Source organism: Rhinatrema bivittatum, chromosome 16, assembly GCF_901001135.1.
Source record: "Rhinatrema bivittatum chromosome 16, aRhiBiv1.1, whole genome shotgun sequence".
NCBI lineage: Eukaryota > Metazoa > Chordata > Amphibia > Gymnophiona > Rhinatrematidae > Rhinatrema > Rhinatrema bivittatum.
Window position 1 is genome coordinate 26,815,203 of NC_042630.1, and position 21,244 is coordinate 26,836,446.

The 21,244-nt window shown below is 45.6% G+C and overlaps 1 protein-coding gene across 3 annotated transcripts in view; it reads left to right on the forward strand.

Moving 5' to 3' along the window:
• The first annotated feature begins 413 nt into the window (after positions 1–413).
• The window catches only part of SELENBP1 (selenium binding protein 1), a 32,444-nt gene continuing 11,613 nt past the window's right edge, over positions 414–21,244 (forward strand). Inside the window, exon 1 of one of the 3 annotated variants that reach the window (XM_029580730.1) lies at positions 414–500. In XM_029580730.1, coding sequence (XP_029436590.1) covers positions 497–500 — 4 coding nt within the window. In that variant the 5' untranslated portion in view covers positions 414–496. Of the gene's footprint in view, positions 501–586; positions 608–7,121; positions 7,142–21,244 lie in introns of those variants that run through there. The other 2 variants (XM_029580731.1, XM_029580732.1) reach the window with 2 other exon arrangements.

The following is a 21,244-nucleotide window of genomic DNA, read 5'->3' on the forward strand; positions in this document are numbered from 1 at the left end:
TTACCCCATACTGTATAAGGGGTAAAGCAAGTGCGTCGAAAACTCGCGTCCAAACCTGGGCTAACTGGTTATTAATGGGGGGGGGGGGGGGGGGGGGGGGGGGGGAGGGGTGTCCAAAATGTAAACTGTGCTGGTTTCAGATATTTGCGGATCCTCGGCCCATGGGTGGAAATGGATGTGGTTTCTTCTTATGATTTGTCAATATTTACGTGAAAAAACCAGAAGCAAGAAAAGTGGAGCCCCTCCAGCAGAGGGCGCTCCGAGCCCAGCCCTAAAGAGGCAGAGAGGGCAAGGCAGAGGCTCCCCGCAGCGGGGCCTGGCGCTGCGCCGGCTTGCAGGAGGGAGGGAAGCAGCAGTGCCCGGCTCCTCCCCTCCCCTCGCGGCCCCTCCTCTCCTTCCCTCCCTCGCTCTATAAAGCCCCTGCGGGCTGGGAGCAAAGTTTTCTCTCGGCTTTGCTTCTTGGGGACGCTTCCGATCTCGTCAGGACTCGCGCAACATGGGTAAGGGAGCTCCGGGGAGTCTGTTCTCGGCGCCGGCCGGTGACCCAGAACCCCGGGCAGCTCCCCGGACTACTCCCGGTCCGGCGTGGACTGGGACAACCGATCCGGTACCAGAACCCCTTGCACCCCACCGGGCTCCATGGGGGAGGGCAGAGCTCCCTGGGATGTTGGGGTGGTGCTTCTCAGGGCTCTGGATGATGGGGGAGGCTCCTGGGGGCTCTGCTGAAGGGCAGAGCTCCCTGGGATGTTGGGGTGCTGCTTCTCAGGGCTCTGGATGATGGGGGCTGTATTTGCAGGGTGGCTGGGAAGGAGTCTCCTGCAGTTCTGGTACCGGAGCTTTGATCGCTGCAGGCTTTGCCCTGGGACCGGGTTTGGGTTGACACTGGCAGAGCCTTAGGGTTGCGGCACTCCTGTAACAGCGACTGTCCCGTCACCACTCTCCAAAGCTTACTCCGGGCTGGCTTTTAGGGAGTGTGTGGAGGCTGAATCCTGGGCAGAGCTTCACGACCTGTGAACAAGAGGTCCCTTGCTAGAACCTACGCTCGGGGGAGAGCCAGGACTCCTGGTCTCATTCTGCAGGGGGGCTGTTTGGGCCATCCTGGCTGAAATGTGCCTGCAGCCTGCTCATGGGCTGCTCCCCCACGTCTGCGGTGAATGAGGAAATAAGGACAGGGCAGGTTTGCAGAGGTGTGGGTTTGAAGTATGAGGAAAGACGCGTATGAGGACACGGTGTCCTGCTGTCGAAAGAGCCCGTGAACGGGGACAGCGTTTCCCATGCCCCGGGGGCTGAGTATCTGGGATCCAGTGATCACCAGATGGTGTGCTTCAGTGTCAGAGGGCAGGAGGTGAAGGTTCATTCAAGGGCGAGGCTCCCAGACTTCAGGAAACTGTAGGACAGGGCAATCATGACCTGCATGGGAAAAATCTAGGAGGGGGAGAAGAAGAGCAGTGGGCAAAATTGGAAAGGCAGTTTTTGCCAGGAAAGTAAATAAAGGGAAGAGGAAAAAGAGGCCGCTATGGTTTTCTAAAGAAGTGGCTTTAAAAAACTCCTTACCGTACCTGCATGCAACTCGCCTCCAGCTACCGATGAAAGGGCCTGAGCTGAATACCCAATAAGTACAATAAAAGGCAAGGGAGAAAGGATGAGCGTGCAGAAAGAGGGAGATAGGAAACAAGATCTGGAAAAGCTAAGAGAGGCTGGGAAAGTAGTCAGGAATGGGACCATTCGAATGGAAGAAAAAACAGCAAACACAATAAAAAAAAAAAAAGGGAGATTTTTTTTTTTTTTAGATTTCCTAATGATAGAAGGAAGTGCAAAAGTGGCTTTGCAAAGGGGGAGGAATATGCAGAGGCTGCAGAGGAAAAAGTGAAATTGCTTAACAAAAATATTTGTTCGGCGTTCACCGCGAAAGGACCCGTAGCAGGACCACATAAAATGAACACAAAAAGGTTTAGAAGGGAGGTGAAGCTCAGTCAATTATCAGAAAAGGATGTTGGAGAGGAGCTACCCAAACTTAACGGAGATAAAGCAATGGGGATTATCGGGAAAGGTTTAACATTTTGCTAATGATACCAGAAAACACGAAGAATGATATTGGAAAGCTTGAGGAATGGTTTAAGATCTGGAAGCTAAGATTTAAAGCTGAAAAATGCACAGTTATGTATCTTGGTTGCAAAAACAAAAAACAAGGTATAGAGGGTGAAAGTTTTCTATGCACAAAACCAGCTGGATCTGGGGGGGATTGTATCTGATGATCTCAAAGTAGTCAAACAAATGGATAAAGCAACAGCGAAAGCCAGAAAGGTGTTTCACTGCATAGAGAAAGGAATGGTCAGCAGGAAAAGGGAGGTGATACTGCCCCCTGGACAGGTCCCTACTGTGACTGACCAATGCTGGAGACCGCACCTTCATAAGGATATAAACAGGATGGAGTCAGGCCAGAGGGAGGCTACTGAAATGGGCAGTGGTTTTCGTGCTAAAGCCTATGAGGAGAGACTTAAAGAAATAAACGCACACCCTGGAGGAAAAGAGAAAAAAAGGAGATAGAATAGAGATATTCAAATAGCTCAAAGGTTTCCATGCACAGAAGGGAAGGCTCTAGAATGAAGGGTCATGGGATGAAGGTGAAAGGGGGTAGACTCAGGAGTAGTCTTAGGAAATATTTCTTTACAGAAAGGGCGGGGGATGCATGGAGCAGCCTCCCCGTGGATGTGGTAGAGACCACGACAGTTTCTGAATGAAAGAAGGCATGGGATAAACCCAAGGGGCTCTCTGAGGGAGAGGGAGGGACTGTGGAGCTGAGCAGCTGTGTGGATGGGCAGACTGGATAGGGCACGTGGTCTCTCTCTCTCTGTCGTCACATTTCTATATGGGAGGGAGTGGTGGCTCACAGTATCTGACATGTATTGAGCAGCTCGTGAAACGAGCCCTGCAGTTCCTGGCAGCCCTGGTCTAGCCTCTGGTTGCTCTTATTTTTTATATTTAGTTATATAATTACACTTGATTGCACACTCATCCTTTCAGCTCAGAGTGAATTACAATAGGCATATTCATCAAAAGGGTGAGCCGTATCAGACAGTCAAAATTAAAAATGTAACAATAGCCTAACCTATTCCACCAATTCAAGAGGCAGATCACTTTTTTTGGCAGCACAGTGTTACCTGTGATGCCAAACATAATATACAGAATTCCGCTCAGTTCCCTTCTTCACCTACCCCCTGCTCCTATTAATTGAAGCCCTGGCTGCCAGGCTGCCAGGTTACCAATAGCAAATGGGCAATCCATGCACACAGACCATATGTCAGTCCCCCTCCCGTCTCCATCCTAGGACCCTCACCCCCCTCCTCCTCTACCAGAGAACTGGCTCCCCCCCACGCCCTCCCTTCTCCACACAAGAATTAACGCCACGGTCTCCGAGGAAGTTGCTTAACTCCCAAAAGGGTGAAACCAATTCCTTTAGCGCTGCAAGATGTACCCAGCGCTGTACAGATGCACCTCACAGACAGTCCCTTCTCTATAGAGCTTCTGATGTGGTCAGGGCAACGTAAAGGACTCCCTGCGGGTGGAGAGGGTTGCTGTGAGCTTTGGCTGTGGGTTGGAGGTTTGCCACTGAGTGACATTATGCAGCCCCCCCCCCCCCCCGACAGCTGGAGAACCAGGGGGAGAGGGAGGGGGGGAGGGGAGAGCCTGCTTGGCACAAGCAGAAAATATCTGAAGTACTGTCCCTCCACAAACACAGACGAGAGGTAGCAGGCTGGGCATCCATGTAAAAATAAAGTTTCCTGGGGTGACGATGGTGCCAGAGCCGTGCACTGCCATGTCAGCTCTGAGTCTGGCGTCTGATGGTGGAGCTCTGCTTTGTTCTTCCTAATAGCGCTGGGCGAGGACTGTACTCGAGAGATAAGGAGCTTTCTCGTTTTCCACATGGCTGCCGCCTACACCGCAGGTCTCCAGTGCACACCCTCGTTCTCTCACACATGCATGGGAGGGGAGGGGGGGTTATTGTGAAGCCATCTAGCTGAGTGGGGGTCACCAGAACAGTTTGGGGAGTCCGTTTTATGCAGGAATGGAAGGTCTATGGGGTTTTCTTGGCCTCAGAACGAATAATTCCAGCTACTGAAAGAAGTAGAGCCCCCAGAGTCAGGCACAAGTATTGAGTAACTCCAATAAAAAGATCTTGCTTACAACCTGCCGGTTTGACTTTCTGCTTGGCCCTGAGGGCTGCTGGCACTATCAAACCTGCAGGTGATGTTTGTTTCCTGTTTAGTGCCTGGAGCAGGCTGCAAGTATTAAAACTTTCCAGTCCCAGGCAGCAGGACCGTGTACTGCAGGTAAAACTATGAAGGCACTCACCTGCCTACATTGTTTATTCTTCTCCGTATCCTGCAATTTCCATATGCATCAAAGTGCTCACAAGACATTTTGAATACAACAAAAATACAATCAGCAACCCCTGCCCAACGTTCTCTGTCCCCTCCATCTTAGCATAAGTTTAAAAAACAGACCCTTAACCTTCCAAATAGCTGCAGCTGTTAACTCAATCCATACCTAATGAGGATGTTGGGGAGATACCGGTTCCAGAGATGGTTTTCAAGGGTGATGATTCAGATGAACTGAACCAAATCACTGACACCTGGAAGATGTAGTAGGCCAGATTGACAAGATAAAGAGTAGCAAATCACCTGGACCAGATGGGATGCACCTCAGGGTTCTGAAGGAACTGAAAAATGAAATTTCAGGTCTATTACTAGTAATTTGTAACCTATCATAAAAATCATCCGTTGTATCTGAAGACTGGAAGGTGGCCAATGTAACTCCAAATACTTAAAAAGGGCTCCAGGGGTGATCCAGGAAACAATAGCCAGTGAGCCTGACTTCAGTGTCGGGAAAAACAGTGGAAGCTAAAGATCAAAATCACAGAACATATAGAAAGACATGGTTTAATGGAACACAGCATGGATTTACCCAAGGGAAGTCTTGCCTAACAAATCTGCTTCTTTTTTTTTTTTGAAGGGGTTAATAAACATGTGGATAAAGGTGAACTGGTAGATGTAGTGTACTTGGATTATCAGAAGGCATTTGACAAAGTCCCTCATGAGAGGCTTCTAAGGAAACTAAAAAGTCATGGGATAGGAGGCGATGTCCTTTTGTGGATTACAAACTGGTTAAAAGACAGGAAACAGAGAGTAGGATTAAATGGTCAATTTTCTCAGTGGAAAAGGGTAAACAGTGGAGTGCTTCAGGGATCTGTACTTGGACCGGTGCTTTTCAATATTGATCTGGAAAGGAATATGACGAGTGAGGTTATCAAATTTGCAGATGATACAAAATTATTCAGAGTAGTTAAATCACAAGCGGATTGTGATACATTACAGGAGGACCTTGCAAGACTGGAAGATTGGGCATCCAAATGGCAGATGAAATTTAATGTGGACAAGTGCAAGGTGATGCATATAGGGAAAAATAACCCATGATGTAGTGTTACGATGTTAGGTTCCATATTAGGAGCTACCACCCAGGAAAAAGATCTAGGCATCATAGTGGATAACACATTGAAATTGTTGGTTCAGTGTGCTGCAGCAGTCAAAAAAAGCAAGAATTATTAGGAGGGGAATGGTTAATAAAACGGAAAATGTCATAATGACGTTGTATCGCTCCATGGTGAGACCGCACCTTGAGCACTGTGTACAATTCTGGTTGCTGCATCTCAAAAAAGATTAATTGCGATGGAGAAGGTACAGAGAAGGACGACCAATATGATAAAGGGAATGGAACAGCTCACCTATGAGGAAAGGCTAAAGAGGTTAGGACTGTTCAGCTTGGAGAAGAGACGGCTGAGGGGGGATATGATAGAGGTCTTTAAAATCGTGAGAGGTCTAGAAAAGGTAAATGTGAATCGTTATTTACTCTTTCGGATAATAGAAGGACTAGGGCAGTCCATGAAGTTAGCAGGTAGCACGTTTAAGACTAATCTGAGAATTGTTTTCACTCAACGCACAATTAAGCTCCGGAATTTGTTGCCAGAGGATGTGGTTAGTGCAGTTAGTGTAGCTGTGTTTAAAAATGGATTGGATAAGTTCTTGAAGGAGACGTCCATTAACTACTGTTAATCAAGTTTACTTAGGGAATGGCCACTGCTATTACTGGCATCAGTAGAATGGGATCTATTAGTGTTTGGGTACTTGCCAGGTACTTGTAGCCTGGATTAGCCACTGTTTGGAAACAGGATGCTGGACTTGTTGGACCAGTCTGACAATTTCTTATGTTCTAACTAACCAGAAGCAAAGGCACCGGCACCTCAGATAATTAGTGTCCCAGTTGGGAGCCCATTGCAAGCTCCTGGGGTATAACAGCTAAATGTCCTCTTGTGTGGCACTTAAATCCCTGCCAAATTTTGTCCTGGGCACAGACGGTAGCAACTAGGAAAATGATCTCTTAAGTCCAGGAGGGCTTAGGCCAGCTTAAAGTTACTGCTGACCCCTGTGCAGTTGGGCAGATGCCAGCCATGGAGGCTTAGTATTTACTCAAGGAATGAACTGATTTGGCACATTCATGTGGGTACAGTGGCTGAAACCCCACTATTAACCTGGAAGCAGAAATCCTTCAAGATAGGGTGGGAGGTGATGTGCAGTGCTGGTTTTGTGTGGAAAAGGTGAATTCGTACTTTACGCTCACAAGGAAGCCGATTTGAGGTGAAGAGTGGTACAGGTGTTAGGCACTGGGCACCTCTGCCCTAGCAGGGGTTCATTCAGGGAGTGTAAAGCTATATGACTGGTAATATAATAGGATACTGCATTCTAAAACCTTTAACAGAGAGGCAATAAGAGGACTTTCCAAGGCTTGTAGCTTGGGCGTGCCTGCAATGGCCTGCACAGCTCAGAATATAAAAGCCTTGGGGCTTTGTGAAGCTCTGCAGCAGGGCCTGAGATTGGTTGCGGCTGCTCCTTTCCTGCTGGCACCAGTGTGGGGTGAACGGGGGTGCACGTGGTTAGGCTGAAGAGGGCCTGTGAAGCTCAGCCTTACCGTTCCTCTCTCTCTCTTTCTTGTGCCCAGCAGCCTGGTGAGTGAGCCCCAGGAGCAGTAAAGGAGGGGAAGAGCCTTGTTAATGGAGGAGAATGGACAATTACTAGAACCCCTGAGGGTAGGGCCAGCGCTAGTGTCTTTGTTGTCCGATTGCTGTCTCTCACCCCACCCTACCCCTATTCCTTCAGTCTCTGTCCTGGACCCATAAAAAAAAAAAGCGCCCAGTTCTCTCAGGCAATCAATATTTTAAAAAACTGACACCCGCTGCCCCCCCCCCCCTCTCTGTCCTGGAACACATGGTCAAGGGATGGGTATTTATTACCCTAGGCAAACCTAACAGCCTTGCACAAATGCCCAGAGGTGTGCTAAGGGGGGGAGGGCGGTCTGCCCTGGGTGCCATTGCTGCGGAACAGTGACGAGGTGGGTGGGGGGGAACCCCGCCAGCAAAAGCAAGGAGCTGCAGTGGCAGAGGCCAGCGGCACTGCCAGCACTTCCTGGAGCCGGCACGGCGGCAGACGAACAGAGCCGGCGGCAGAAGAGGCCCTGTGGTGCTGCCGGCAGCCGAAGAAGGGAGAGACTGTCCCTGTGCCAGTGTATGAGAGTGTGTGTGTGTGTATGAGAGGGTGCCTGTGTGCGGGGTGGGGATGGGGTGAGAGAGAGTAAGCATGTGTGTGTGCGCATGGGTGAGACAGGAAGCGTGTATGTGTGAGAGAGAGACGGAGGAAACGTGTGTCTGTCTCTTTCGCACACACACACACACATTCACACACTCAAGCTCCCTCTGTCTCTCACCAAGCTTGTATGTGTGAGAGAGAGAGAGAGAGGGAGCATATTTCGTTTGTGTCTCATTATGTGGGTGTGTACCCCCAGTTCACGACAATCTCACGGTGACAGGTATGGAGAGCGGGAGATTTTTAAAATCCTTATTAGTTTTAATTATTGGATGTTATTTGATGTGTCTGTTTTGAAATATTTTATTGATGTTTAGGAAATTTAAAAAAATTTGTACAGGAGCTTCTAATTATTGAATATTCATCAGCTGTTTTGAAATGTATATATTTTAGTATGGTTTTACTATTCTTATGATTTATATTTCTTGATTGTATTGTTTTGAGGAACAGTGATTTTCTGCTTTTTCCATTGTTGCACTGCATACAGAATCTGGCTTGTGGGTTCCAGTTCAGTTTATGTCTGCATGTGTGTGTGAGAGAGAGTGAGGAAGCATGTGAGTGTGTTAGCATGTGAGAGACATAGAGGAAGTGTGTGTGTGTGTGTGTGTGTGAGAGAGAGTGAGGAAGGAAGCATGTGAGTGTATTAGCATGTGAGAGACATAGAGGAAGCGTGTGTGTGTGTGTGTGTGTGTGTGAGAGAGTGAGGAAGCATGTGAGTGTGTTAGCATATGAGAGACATAGAGGAAGCCTGTGTGTGTGTGTGTGTGTGTGTGCCCCCAGTTACAACAATCTTAGGATGACAGATATGAAGAGCGGGAGATTTTTAAAATCCTTATTAGTTGTAATTATTGGGTGTTATTTGATGTGTCTGCTGTTTTCAAACATTTTATGGATGTTTAGGAAATTTAAAATTATATTAGGGTGGGGGGGGGTGTTTGCCAAAGAAGTATCCGCCCCAGGTGCCAAATCCTCTAGGTGAGCCTCTGCAAATCCCCCCCCCCCCACTCTCTCTACAGGCGCACACACAATTAAATTATGCATCAAGCAATCAAATCAATAGATATAAAACATAAACATAGAACTGAGAGCAGAAAAGGAGCAACCCGTCTGCCCAGCGAGCTTCCCATGGGAGTATCTGCCGCGCCCTGCAGGTTACCCCCATGTATCAGTCAGCAATGATGCGCTTTGCTTTATGAACTTAGCCGTAGAAGCAGCCTCTCCTCAGAAGTCTTCTCATATAGACTCCCACACCATTTTGGTCGCCCTTCTCTGGACCGCCTCCATCCTGTCTCTGTCCCTTTTCAGATACGGTCTCCAGAACTGGACACAGTACTCCAGGTGAGGCCTCACCAAGGACCTGTACAAGGGCATCACCACCTCCCTTTTTCTCTGTGCAGCCCAGCATTCTTCTGGCTTTAGCTATTGCTTTGTCACATTGCTTCACTGTCTTCAGATTCCCAGCCCCTATCACCCCAAGATCTCTCTCTCTTGGTCCGTGCATATCAGTCTTTCACCCCCTATCACATACATCTCTTTTGGATTACTGCATTCCAGATGCATGACTCTGCACTTCTTGGCATTCAAGTAATAAATATGTCAAAACAGCCCACGAACATGCAATAATATTTCTCAAACACCAATACAATATTTCAAAACAGCAGAAACATTAAATTACACCCAATAATTAAAACTAATAAAGATTACAAAATCTCCTGCTCATCATATTTGGGATCTTTTGATTTCCAGTCACCCTGAGATTGTTGTGGATTGGGGGAGTAGAGTTGCACAAACTTTATCTTCTCTCTCTCTCTCTCTCTCTCACACACACACACTCTAACACATTCATTCTCTCACATACACCCTCTCTCATATACATGCCTATGGCCTCAGGCTGTCTCTCCCTCACAAACACGTGTGTGTGTTCCTGCGAGAGCCTATATATGACACAAGCTCTCATACGGACTCACATACAAGACACAGGCGCTCACATACACATATTCTCAAAGACACACACAAACTCACATGCACACATACTCTCACACAGACTCACATCCACAAGACCTGTACCATGGAACAGCTGGGGTCTGTTGACCACATGCAAACCCATGGAGTGAATGACTACGACCTTTGGGTGCCTGTGCATCCTGAACTCCAAGGTCTCAAACCTGCTCCTGGCAGTGCAGGGTTAACTCCTTTCCTCACTGAAATGCCAGCTGGGCCAAGTCCCTGGAGAAACATCTTACCTTGCTGCCTTGTGTTGCCTGTGGCTTTTGTGAGCAAAGCTTCGGTGGTGGCTCAGCCATTAACACAGACAGACCTGCCAGGATCTGTAAGTTGACTGATGCTTGAGACAGGACACACTCAAGAGATGCAGCTTTAATGCCAAACCAGGTGGTGGTGGTCCCAATCTTGGAGTGGGAGCAGAAAGGAGGATGGAAACTACAGGCTGGTTAGCCTCACCTCGGTGGTGGGAAAATTAATGGAGACTCTGCTGAAGGAAAGGAGAGTGAACTGTCTACAATCTGGTGAGTTGCCCAACCCGAGGCAACATGGATTCACCAGGGGAAGATCCTGTCAGACAAATCTGATTTTTTTGATTGGGTGACTAGAGAATTGGATAAGGGAAGAGTGCTCGATGTGATTTACTTGGATTTTAGTAAAACGTTTGATACGGTCCCACATACACAATTCGGGAACAAAATGAAAAGCTTGGGAGTGGGTGCCAAGGTAGTAGCATGGATTGCAAACTGGTTAGGACTGATATACCATCAAATGTTCTTCAGCTGTAATACTCTTACCAAGTTATCTAATTGTTTATCCCCGTTTGTTGGCTCCAAGTCTTGATCTCCCTGTTCAATGTAATGCATCCTTGTGCAAAGATTATTGTTTGAATTAAACCGAGGTGATTTGTAACTTGTTACAAGAATATCGGTATATAAAAGTGCCAAATAAATAAATAAATAAATCTGACAGGAGACAGCATGTAATGGTTAATGGAACCTACTCTGAAGAAAGAATGGTGTTAAGTGGAGTGCCACAGGGATCAGTTTTGAGACTGATTCTGTACAATATCTTTGAGAGTGACCTGGTGGAAGAGATAAAAGGCAAAGTGTGTCTATTTTCTGATGGTACTAAGATCTGCAACAGAGTGGACACGTCTGAACCAGTAGAGAGAATAAAAAGCAATTTAAGAAAACTTGAAGAGTGGTCAAAGATTTGGCAACTGGGAAGTGCAGAGTCATGCATCTGGGGTGCAGCAATCCAAAAGAGCTGTATGTGATGGGGGGTGAAAGACTGATGTTCTTGGACTGAGAGAAGGATCTTGGGATGGTAGTATCTGGCAATCTGAAGGTAGTGAAGCAATATGTCAAGGTGATGGCTAAAACCAGAAGAATGCTGGGCTGCATAGAAAGAGGAATAACCTGTAAGAAATAGGAGGTGGTGATGCCCTTGTACAGGTCCTTGGTGAGGCCTCACCTGGAGTATTGCATTCAGTACTGGTGCCCTTATCTCAAAAGGGACAAAGACAGGATGGAGGCGGTCCAGAGAAGGGCGACCAAAATGGTGTGGGGTCAGTATTGGAAAACCTATGAGGATAGACTGAAGGATATGAATATGTATATCCTGGAAGAGAGGAGGTGCAGGGGAGATATGATACAGACCTTCCGATACCTGAAAGGTTTTAATGATGTGTACAACATATTAGATAGCTAGAAACCCAGAAAATATGCTCAGATTACACTGTGAAATACAGAATTTTTTGTTCATTCAAAAAGACCTCATAGAACGGCATACTAATGAATGCTTATTGGCTAAGATATTATGTACACCATTAGGTATAATCATTGGTCTTATGATTGATATTTTTTCATGCTTTATGTGATAAAAGTTTTGTCATATTCTATTTCATTTGTGTCATGTTCTATTTCATTGCATTTCTGAGACATGACAATATAATGACAAGAAGTTCTTGAAAGAAACTTAGCTTATTAGCTTGGAAATCAGCGGAGGAACTGCCTGAACTCTTAGTCGGAGAGGCTTAGATGGTGTCAGCCTGACACGGACGGTGTTTGTATCTGTAAATGCAAATATTATGTGAAAAAAAATAGCGCAAATTGGAAAATAGAATTCACACTTACACACTCAGGTACTAACGTATTGGAACAGCAGCGGCATGTTCTGCACCGGTAATTTGTTTCCTCTACCGGAGGGGCCGCACTAGCGCCATTTTTTAAAGAGGTAGCTAGCCAATGGAGAAATGCCACATTTAAAATGGAACAACGGTGTCATCAGTTGCCATGGATATTAGAATTACAATACCGAATACCATTCAATAGCAGCATTAAGTCCATTCGGTTGCATGCTATTTAAATTGAAGATCCATTGTTGTCCACAATAATTCAAAATGGTTTGTGTTTGGTTAATGATTAATGATATATAAACATCAAATATTTTCTGTTGGAAATAAATCAATAGAACTAGGGTTCATGAAATGAAACTCCAGGGAGGACGACTCGGAACCAATGTCAGGAAATATTTCTTCACAGCATCCACAGTAGTGAATACCGGGAGTGCCCTTCCGGATGAGGTGGTGAAGACGAAAGCAGTCAGGGAATTCAAAGGGACATGGGATAAGCACTGTGGGTCCCTAAAGGCCAGAGGATGGAAATAAAGAAAAGAGTGCATGGGGGTAACTGGGGGTAACTTGCTGGTGTGGCAGTTGCTACCCTTAATAATTAAGCCTTGATAGTTTTGATGTAACTCCAACATTACTCTCTGCTTTCACAGCAATGGTTACAGGAAATTGGATTCAAACAGCATCCAAGGGCCCTGACTTTTACGATCTGTAAAATGATAAGCATGGGGGTATCCTGCACAGTGCAGCAGATACTGTCATAAGTTTGCTGGGCAGACTGGATGGATCATTTTGGTCCTTTTCTGCCATTATTTCTTGTTTCTATGCTAACTTGAACAAGACTTCCACGTGACCTGCTTCTGATCTGTAATGCAGAAAAACATTTTATCTTTAAAAATGTCTCCAACAATTTGGGGGTTTTGATTACAGAATTTTGTTGACTAATGCCTGGAAGGCAGATGTGCGATAATATGTAACCGAGTAAGGATGCTAGAATACAAATTTATTATACAAAGTGTCAATTATTTCTAAGCATGCATGAGTAGGGGTAACAGGCGGAGCCAGTGAAGACAAGGAGATAAGAGTTGAGTTGGCTAAAAACATGCACCGCGGGAGGTATTGCAGGAGAGACCCCTCGACGAGAGAGGGTTTTGGCTGGGACTGAGTTCGGGGCTCCTACCCCTCTGGAGCCGGAGTCAGAGCAACAACGCGAACCTGCCTGTAGCTCCGCCCCATGAGCTCATCGTTGGGGGACGGACTTTTGCATCTTTAAAATCGAGGTGGCTACGGCGTGGAATCGGAGGTATTGCAGGAGAGACCCCTCGTCGAGAGAGGGTTTTGGCCGGGACTGAGTTCGGGGCTCCTACCCCTCCGGGGCTGGAGTCAGAGCAACAACGTGAACCTGCCTGTAGCTCTGCCCCCGTGAGGTCATCGCTGGGGGACGGACTTTTGCATCTTTAAAATCGAGGCGGCTACGGCGTGGAATCGGAGGTATTGCAGGAGAGACTTTAGGTATGCACTGTCTTTCTGACACCTCTTAGTGCTGTATTCCTGTATACCAGTGTTAGATACAGAATGCAAAGGACTCTGACTACGTGCTGGACTGCAGCCAGCCAACACCCCAGACCCATTAGCTGATTGGTCTAATACATTCTCAAATGAAATTGGCCGGGACTGAGTTCGGGGCTCCTACCCCTCCGGGGCCGGAGTCAGAGCAACAACGCGAACCTGCCTGTAGCTCCGCCCCCGTGAGGTCATCGCTGGGGGACGGACTTTTGCATCTTTAAAATCGAGGCGGCTACGGCCCCCACCCCTCCTGAAAAATGTTCCTGGTTTCTTTTATTAAATCTTTATGGGCAGGAAGAGAAAAGTGAAAGTTTGGACTTCCTCTCTAGGGTTGCCTGTGAGGGGACCGATAAACTCGCATGTCGCAAGAGGGGTAAGTCAAGCTACCCAAAGAATAATTCCAGATATATCTTTCTCTTCAGGATCCCCAGAAGCTCAAGGGCCACAGCAGTTGTCTCAACTAAATATGGGAGAGCCTAATCCTATAACCCAGATAAGTTTTCCTGGACTAACTGAGTCGGTGGAAGTTAATACTGAATTATCTAATGTAATTGCAAATGTAGATATTGTAGGGGTGCAATTTGGGCCCGGGTCTGCAAGAAACGGCCACGGAGTCCATAGCTCCCCAGAATATTCCCTTACGGGATGTATGGAAGGCTCTAGATAATTTACAGAAAATAATGGTTAATTCAATTGAGCAAAATAGAATCACTACCTGTGAATTAAAAAATGTAATGGAGAGACATAATCCTTTGATACAATTAGAAGAACAAAATAAAAATATGTCTACCCAGATAGAAGCACTTAAGGATATAAATAGTTCCTTTATAAAGGATGGGATAGTAATTCACAGACAGATGGAAAATCTGGAAAATCAAAATCGTATTCGAAATCTTAGGTTATTGAATTTTCCTGAAACCAGATTGATATCTGCCATGGAATTGCTTAAAAAGTATTTGGTTGAGGTGTTATCTATTGCGTCAATTGATGAGACAAGTACATCTAAACTATATTATAGGGAGGTCACGTGATGTGGTGAGCCTGGGCGGCAGGGAAACCCGGAGCTCCGAGTGCCTGTGCTCCATCGGCGCGAATCCGTTTCGCAATTGAGACCCCTAAAGCGCCAAAAATAGGAGAACTGTAAGTCTGCATGTCCATAATTCGCTTTATGAACAAAACCCCACCTCAGATGGCAGCAAGAGCAGGGAAAAAAGAAAGAGAAAAACCGCGCGGCCCCGATTCCAAAATGGCCACCGCGAGCGAACCCGGCGGGGAATCCCCGAATCCGGGGCTCTCTTTGCCTGCAATCGAGAGAGTAATTAAAGCAGCCCTTGATGAAAAGCTAGAGGGGGTGAAAACGCAATTGGGGGAAGTTCAGACTGCACTCGCTGAGTTAGCACCCCGCATTGATCATGTTGAAGGGAGAATATCTGTCCTGGAAGATGAAGCCCTTCGGGCTGAAACTAAAACTGAAAAGCAGGGGAAATTAATTAACCAACTCCTGGAAAAGGTGGACGACCTAGAAAACAGGGAGAGGCGGGCTAATTTAAGATTCTTAGGCTTCCCAGAAGAACTGGAAGAAAGAAGCCTAGGGAGGCTACTGGAACAGTGGCTTCCGGAGGCACTGGATTTGCCAGACCTTAAGGGTGTTTTTAAGGTGGAAAGAGCACACAGATTGGGGGCAAGGAGACCCGAAGCATCCAGGCCACGTCTGGTTATTGCCAAGATACTCAGTTTTGCGCACAAGACTGAAATATGGCGGGCATACAGACGCAACTCCAATCTCCTCCATGAGAAACATACAATCCGTATTTTTCAGGATTACTCGGTGCGGGTGTCTGAGCTTCGCAAGGGTTTCTCCCCAGTATGTTCTCAGCTTTTCCAACGGCATATTAAATTTGCTCTCCAATATCCTGCCAAACTTAGGGTCTGGTATGCGGATAAACAACATATTTTTCAGACTCCCGAATTAGCCTCCGACTTCATGGCAACACTGCCAGCACCCTAATTATTTAATTCAGCCTGCTAAGGCGCGCTCCTGAGCGGACATGCTCTGAGTTTTTGTTACTCACTAGGCAGAGTTTGCCTCTCCTACAAAATGTGGAAGCTGACACCCGGCTTGCTGGCCAAAAGCGGGATCACAAGTACTTTATTTACTTTTTGGGTTTTTTTTTTTTTTGTCTTTTGCTCGCAGCCCGGAAACGCAGACCTGGGTATCCAACCTGGCATTATAAATTTTTGTTTTATTCATTCTTTAAAAGACTGCAGCACCACTTATTTAATGCTTTAGGGCATTAGTGATTCCGTATCTATGGGACTCCTTCCAAGCCACAGTAGGATCTATTATTTCTCTCATTTGTTTATCCTATGGACAAAGAACACTAGGGTTCACAATTACTCATCATATCCGATGCTATTTATGGAGACACACCACTTGTTCACGAATCAAATGACCTCTGTGCCTCTACGAGTGAGGCGTTTTCACTATTGGACTCGAGGGACTGGGGTTTTTTTCGTTGGGGGGCAAGGGGGGAGGGGACAATCAAACTTCCTTTGTTCTATGTTTAATTGTACAGGTTTAACTTGCTTCAAGCTTCATACAACAAGTGTGCATTTCATCATTTCTACAAATGACGACCTCCAGCATTTGCCGTGGATCGAGGACAGTCACATTGCTTTCATGTGTCATTGCTGGCTGAGTGAGGGGAGGCTCTGCTGGGAAGTCTCACCTCCAAATCTCCATGGACCTTATGGTTTTTATTTCCCGCACAATTTTTTTCTCTGCTTCCGCCCACCATGAATAAACTCATATCCTGGAACGTTAATGGGCTTGGCTCACCTATCAAACGAAAAAAAGTTTTAAACCACTTTAAACATCTGCATGCAGATATTGCCGGCATCCAAGAAACTCATCTCACAGCCGAAGAGAGCCAAAAACTTCGTCGTGATTGGATTAGCTCGTGCATTTACTCAGCAGCAGTACATAGGAAAGCTGGAGTTGCTATTCTGATTAGTAAAACTGCAAATTTCCAGGTTGTACAAAACATCGCAGATCCAAATGGGCGATTCATTTTGGTTACCGGGCATTGGAATGCTACCCCTGTCACAATTTGTAACATATACGCACCAAATGAATATTCGTATAGCTTTTTCACCCAGATATGTAATCTTCTGCTTACTCATGCTATCGGGCAGATCTATCTATTAGGGGATTTCAACTACGTACATGATGTTACAGTAGATCGCAATCCTCCGCAAAGCCGAGCCACAACTACAAAAAAAAAGGGGATAGCATACATCTGTCAGCGTCTCCAACTACTAGACATATGGCGTGTACTCCATCCTGCAGAAAAGGACTTTACTCACGTTTCGCGGTCCCATATGTCCTTATCAAGGATTGACTATATCCTCATCTCGCAATCTCTCTTCTTCAAAATTACACATGCAACTATTGAACCACAGGCGATTTCGGATCACTCCCCAATTTCGGTGACGCTGACCTCAAAATCACCTACCTTAACGGAGAGAACTTGGAGGTTTCCCAATTATCTCAAGGATGACTATACGTTTCGAGACTACCTACAAGGGAAGTGGAAGGAGTATACGGTAACCAACCAGCAACACGTTTCCGACCCTCATCTTTATTGGGAAGCTGGCAAGGCGGTCTTAAGAGGAGAAATCATCTCTTATGTTCATGCACGAAATAAACGGCTGCATCAGAATATTATAGATCTCGAACACAAATTAAAGCAGTGCAAACAGAAGATGATCCACACTCCTTCCCCACAACACCAGAAAGAATACTATTATGTCCTGGGAAATCTTAACACTCTGCTACATACAAGGGCGCAATCCTTCCTTCTGAAAGGTGAACAACAGCTTTTTCAATTCGGAAACAAAGCGGGTAAATTAATGGCTAACTTAGTCCGTACCGCAAGGAAAAAAACCTTTATCAATAGTATGGCTCAGGCCAATGGCACCACGACAACTGATCCCACGGTCATTTGTGAATGTTTCCGCCAATACTATGAACATCTCTATGCGGCGGATCATGAACGAAATGAAGACGACGAACAACAATTCTTTCAAGACCTGCCACTACCGCAGCTCAATGCCAATCAGAGCACCTTTCTGAATAGACCACTCCAGCAATTCGAAATTTCTCAAGCTATCTCTGTCACCCAAACGGGGAAATCACCCGGCCCCGATGGACTCTCTTATGATTTCTCTAAAATACTTCAACAACAAATAACTGAACCCTTAACCAATTTCTATACTGCTGCTCTCTCAAAGGATAAATTCCCATCTCTCTTTAATCTCGCACACATCACAGTACTACCTAAACCAGGTAAAGACCCGCTACACCCTTCTTCATACCGTCCCATCTCGCTGTTGAATTGTGACTTGAAAATTCTGGCAAGGGTGCTTGCTAACCGCCTGAATGTTTTATTACCCTCATTGATATCCTCCCAGCAAGTGGGCTTTGTAAAAGGACGCTCACCTCATGCGAATATTTTAAAGCTCATAACAGCTATGGAAATCTGTCAAACCCAACAAATCCCTGCACTTGCCATCGGGTTCGACTCCGAAAAGGCCTTTGACAGAGTGGCTTGGCCGTATCTTTTTTCCACTTTACAGCGCTTTGGCATTTCAGGGGAGTTTCTCCAATTCATTCAGCTCTTGTATGCTTCTCCAGTTTCTCGAATCGTAGCAAATGGTTACCTCTCTAAGGATGTTCATATTACACGAGGAGTTCGCCAGGGCTGCCCGTTATCCCCGCTCTTGTACATCCTAGCCATAGATCCCCTGTTACGCAAACTAGACCAGAGTTCGATTATCAAAGGGTTTGGAGGGCCTACTTACGTTTTCAAAACTGCGGCCTTCGCGGACGACGTTTTGGTTTTTCTTACCCAGCCGCATTCATCCCTGCCGGAGGTTCTCCGACTACAGCACCAATATGGGCGGTTTGCAGGTCTTAAGATCAACCAAGAAAAATCTGAGGTTATTGATGTCACAGGCACGGTTCGGACGTCATGGCCCGGGGATTTTCCATTGCGTTGGGTCACAAAGGAACTTAAATATCTGGGCATCCGAATTCCTACCCGGATAGACCTCCTGTATAAAGCCAACATTCAACCACTTCTGGACCTCACTACAACTAAGTTTCAGCAATGGCAAGCGTTACCGCTATCCCTCACGGGCCGGATACATTTAGTGAAGATGATTCTTCTCCCTAAATGGCTCTATGTTTTGCAAATGACACCGTTATGGCTCACCAAGACCGATAATAAAAAATTTCAAAATAACCTTCGCATATTCCTCTGGCGAGGTAAGCGCGCACGACTGGCTATGGATGTCCTTATGGTTCCGGTGCATGCAGGAGGCATGGGGTGCCCGAACTTACTTCTTTATAACTTAGCCTGTGCTCTGCGCTTTATCAAAGATTGCTTAATGTCTACGTCTTCATACATACCCTATCCATACCTGCTGGAGTGGTTTGGTGTATCAGCTCTCAATCATCTTATACAGATCCCCGCCCACGAGGTACCGGCACGTCTCAAACCTCATCTTTTTTTGCGAACCTGCCGCTTGTCTTGGAGTGGTTTTTGCAAGCTGGTGCAACACCCTGGGAACCTTACACCCCTCTCACAACTCTGTGGGAATCCGCTTTTTCCCCCAGGACTTCACAAAGGACCTTTTTCTCAGTGGCAATCCCGAGGGCTGATTTATATTTATCAATTTTTTGAGGAGACCACCGGCAGGAGACTTTCCTTTTCGGAGTTGCAACCGGCCCATTCTCTTTCCCCAAATGACTCTTATGCTTTTCAACAAGCACACCATTTTATCAGTGGACTCCATTTTACAGCAAACTCTCTCAAAATTTCCCAAAACATGAGGAGCATGTTGCAGATGGGCACGACACGGAAAAACTCTATTTCTCAGTTGTTGAAATCCATATTTGCGGTTATTAAACCATCCCTGCTTGATACTCCTTTCCTTAAATGGAAGTCCTGGCCGAAATGTACAATTACCCTCGACGAATTCCAGAAATCTATGAAAGGGATTCACTTAGTCTCTGGAAACGTAGCCCTTCGTGAAACCAAATACAAATTCCTGTGGCAGGTGTACCTCCCTCCACTGCGGGTTGCACGGATGCGTCTCATCACGTCTGATAAATGCCTCAAATGTCTGATCGAGATTGGGACTTACTCTCATTGTTTTTGGGACTGTACAGTTGTGCACCTCTTTTGGAAACTAATCTCTGAGTTTTGCTCTCAACTACTGCACCTGGACTTACCACTGGATCCTTCCCTGTGGCTCTTTGGAACGCTTCCACCTGACCTGACAGCACTGCAAAAGACCAATGGTCTACTACTGCAGAAAGCGGCCCTGATGGGGATAAAGACCATATTACTCACTTGGACCTCTAACCTAGCGCCGAATTATGAGGTTTGGTTTCGAAAAATGGTACATCTCTGCGCACTCGAGTTTGCCACAGCACGGAACACGTTGGCAAAGACTTATGCTACCATATCTGCAATTTGGTCCCCGTTCACGACTTATTTAGCACCCACCACGCACCATCCATGACCAATCGTTTCTATAATAAGCCTTTTGTATATGAGCAATTAAACCGCAAGACCTTTGTGAAGATATCCTTTTCCTGGGGGCTGTACATACATGTATCGTATAATATGCTCTTCTACGGTCATGTGGATGATGCTCTTTGGCTTGTATTTTTTTTTTTTTTTCTTTATGTTTCTTCTGTTCTGTTTCTCGGTCTCAGGTTGTTTGTAGTAACCACATACTAATTATGATGTATCTTGACCTTGTACAATTGAGCTGTACCTATCTTAGTTGTTTCTAGACAAGGGAAGAGGGGAGGGATAGGGGGGGGTGGGGAGGGAGGGAGGATATATAGAAGAAAGCAGTGGCAATATTTCATGTCTCTGGTTTCATTTCTGTTTATTGCTATCAATTGATTTGCCTGTTATACGCGATATGACATTCCCTGTGTCACGTATCGGTTGTTATGTTCTTCTAAAAATTAATAAATAAATATTTAAAAAAAAACAAACTATATTATATTTCAAAATCCAGATTAAGGGCACAAGTGGATCAAGATGTTCTCCAACATTCACCTAATTTAACCTCCTTCTTAGAAGCATCTCAAGATGATATATCACAAAGGTCAACACTGTTAGTTACCTTTTGCAGAGAGAGAGAGAGATAAGAATCAGGTTTTGCAAAAATATTTTGAAAATAAGGATTATAATTTTTGTGGACAACAGATTCAAATTTTCCCTGATGTAGCTAGAGCAACACAGGTTAGGCGTAAACAATTCTTGACTTTGAAGTCTAGAGTGCAAGCCCTGGGGGCAACATTCTATTTAAAATTCCCATGTAAATGCTCTGTGGTTTATCAGAAGAATACATTTATTTTTCAAGATCCATCCCACCTAGAGTCCTTTTTGCTAGATAAAGAAGGGTTGAGAAGTGAAACTGCAATAAAATGATATATTCTCCGATTTTTCTGTAAGGTATGATTACAGTTTACCTTTGATCTTTTCTTTTTTTGAGAAACCTCCCGTAATGTGGACTAAATATTACTGTTTTGAATGTATATGGTAAAAGCATTTGTTTAATATGTTGTTATTTTCTCAAAACAGAATATTTTCTTGTGTTTTTTTACAATGTTAAATTGTTTAAAAAACATAATAAAATATAAATTAAAAAAAAAAATGCACCGGGACAGTACCGGGGCTGATTCAGCTTATACCCCTGGATGTGGTATGAGTAGGATACACAGGCCTGAAACTCCTTTTTTTTTTCCTCTTAAACTCTCTCA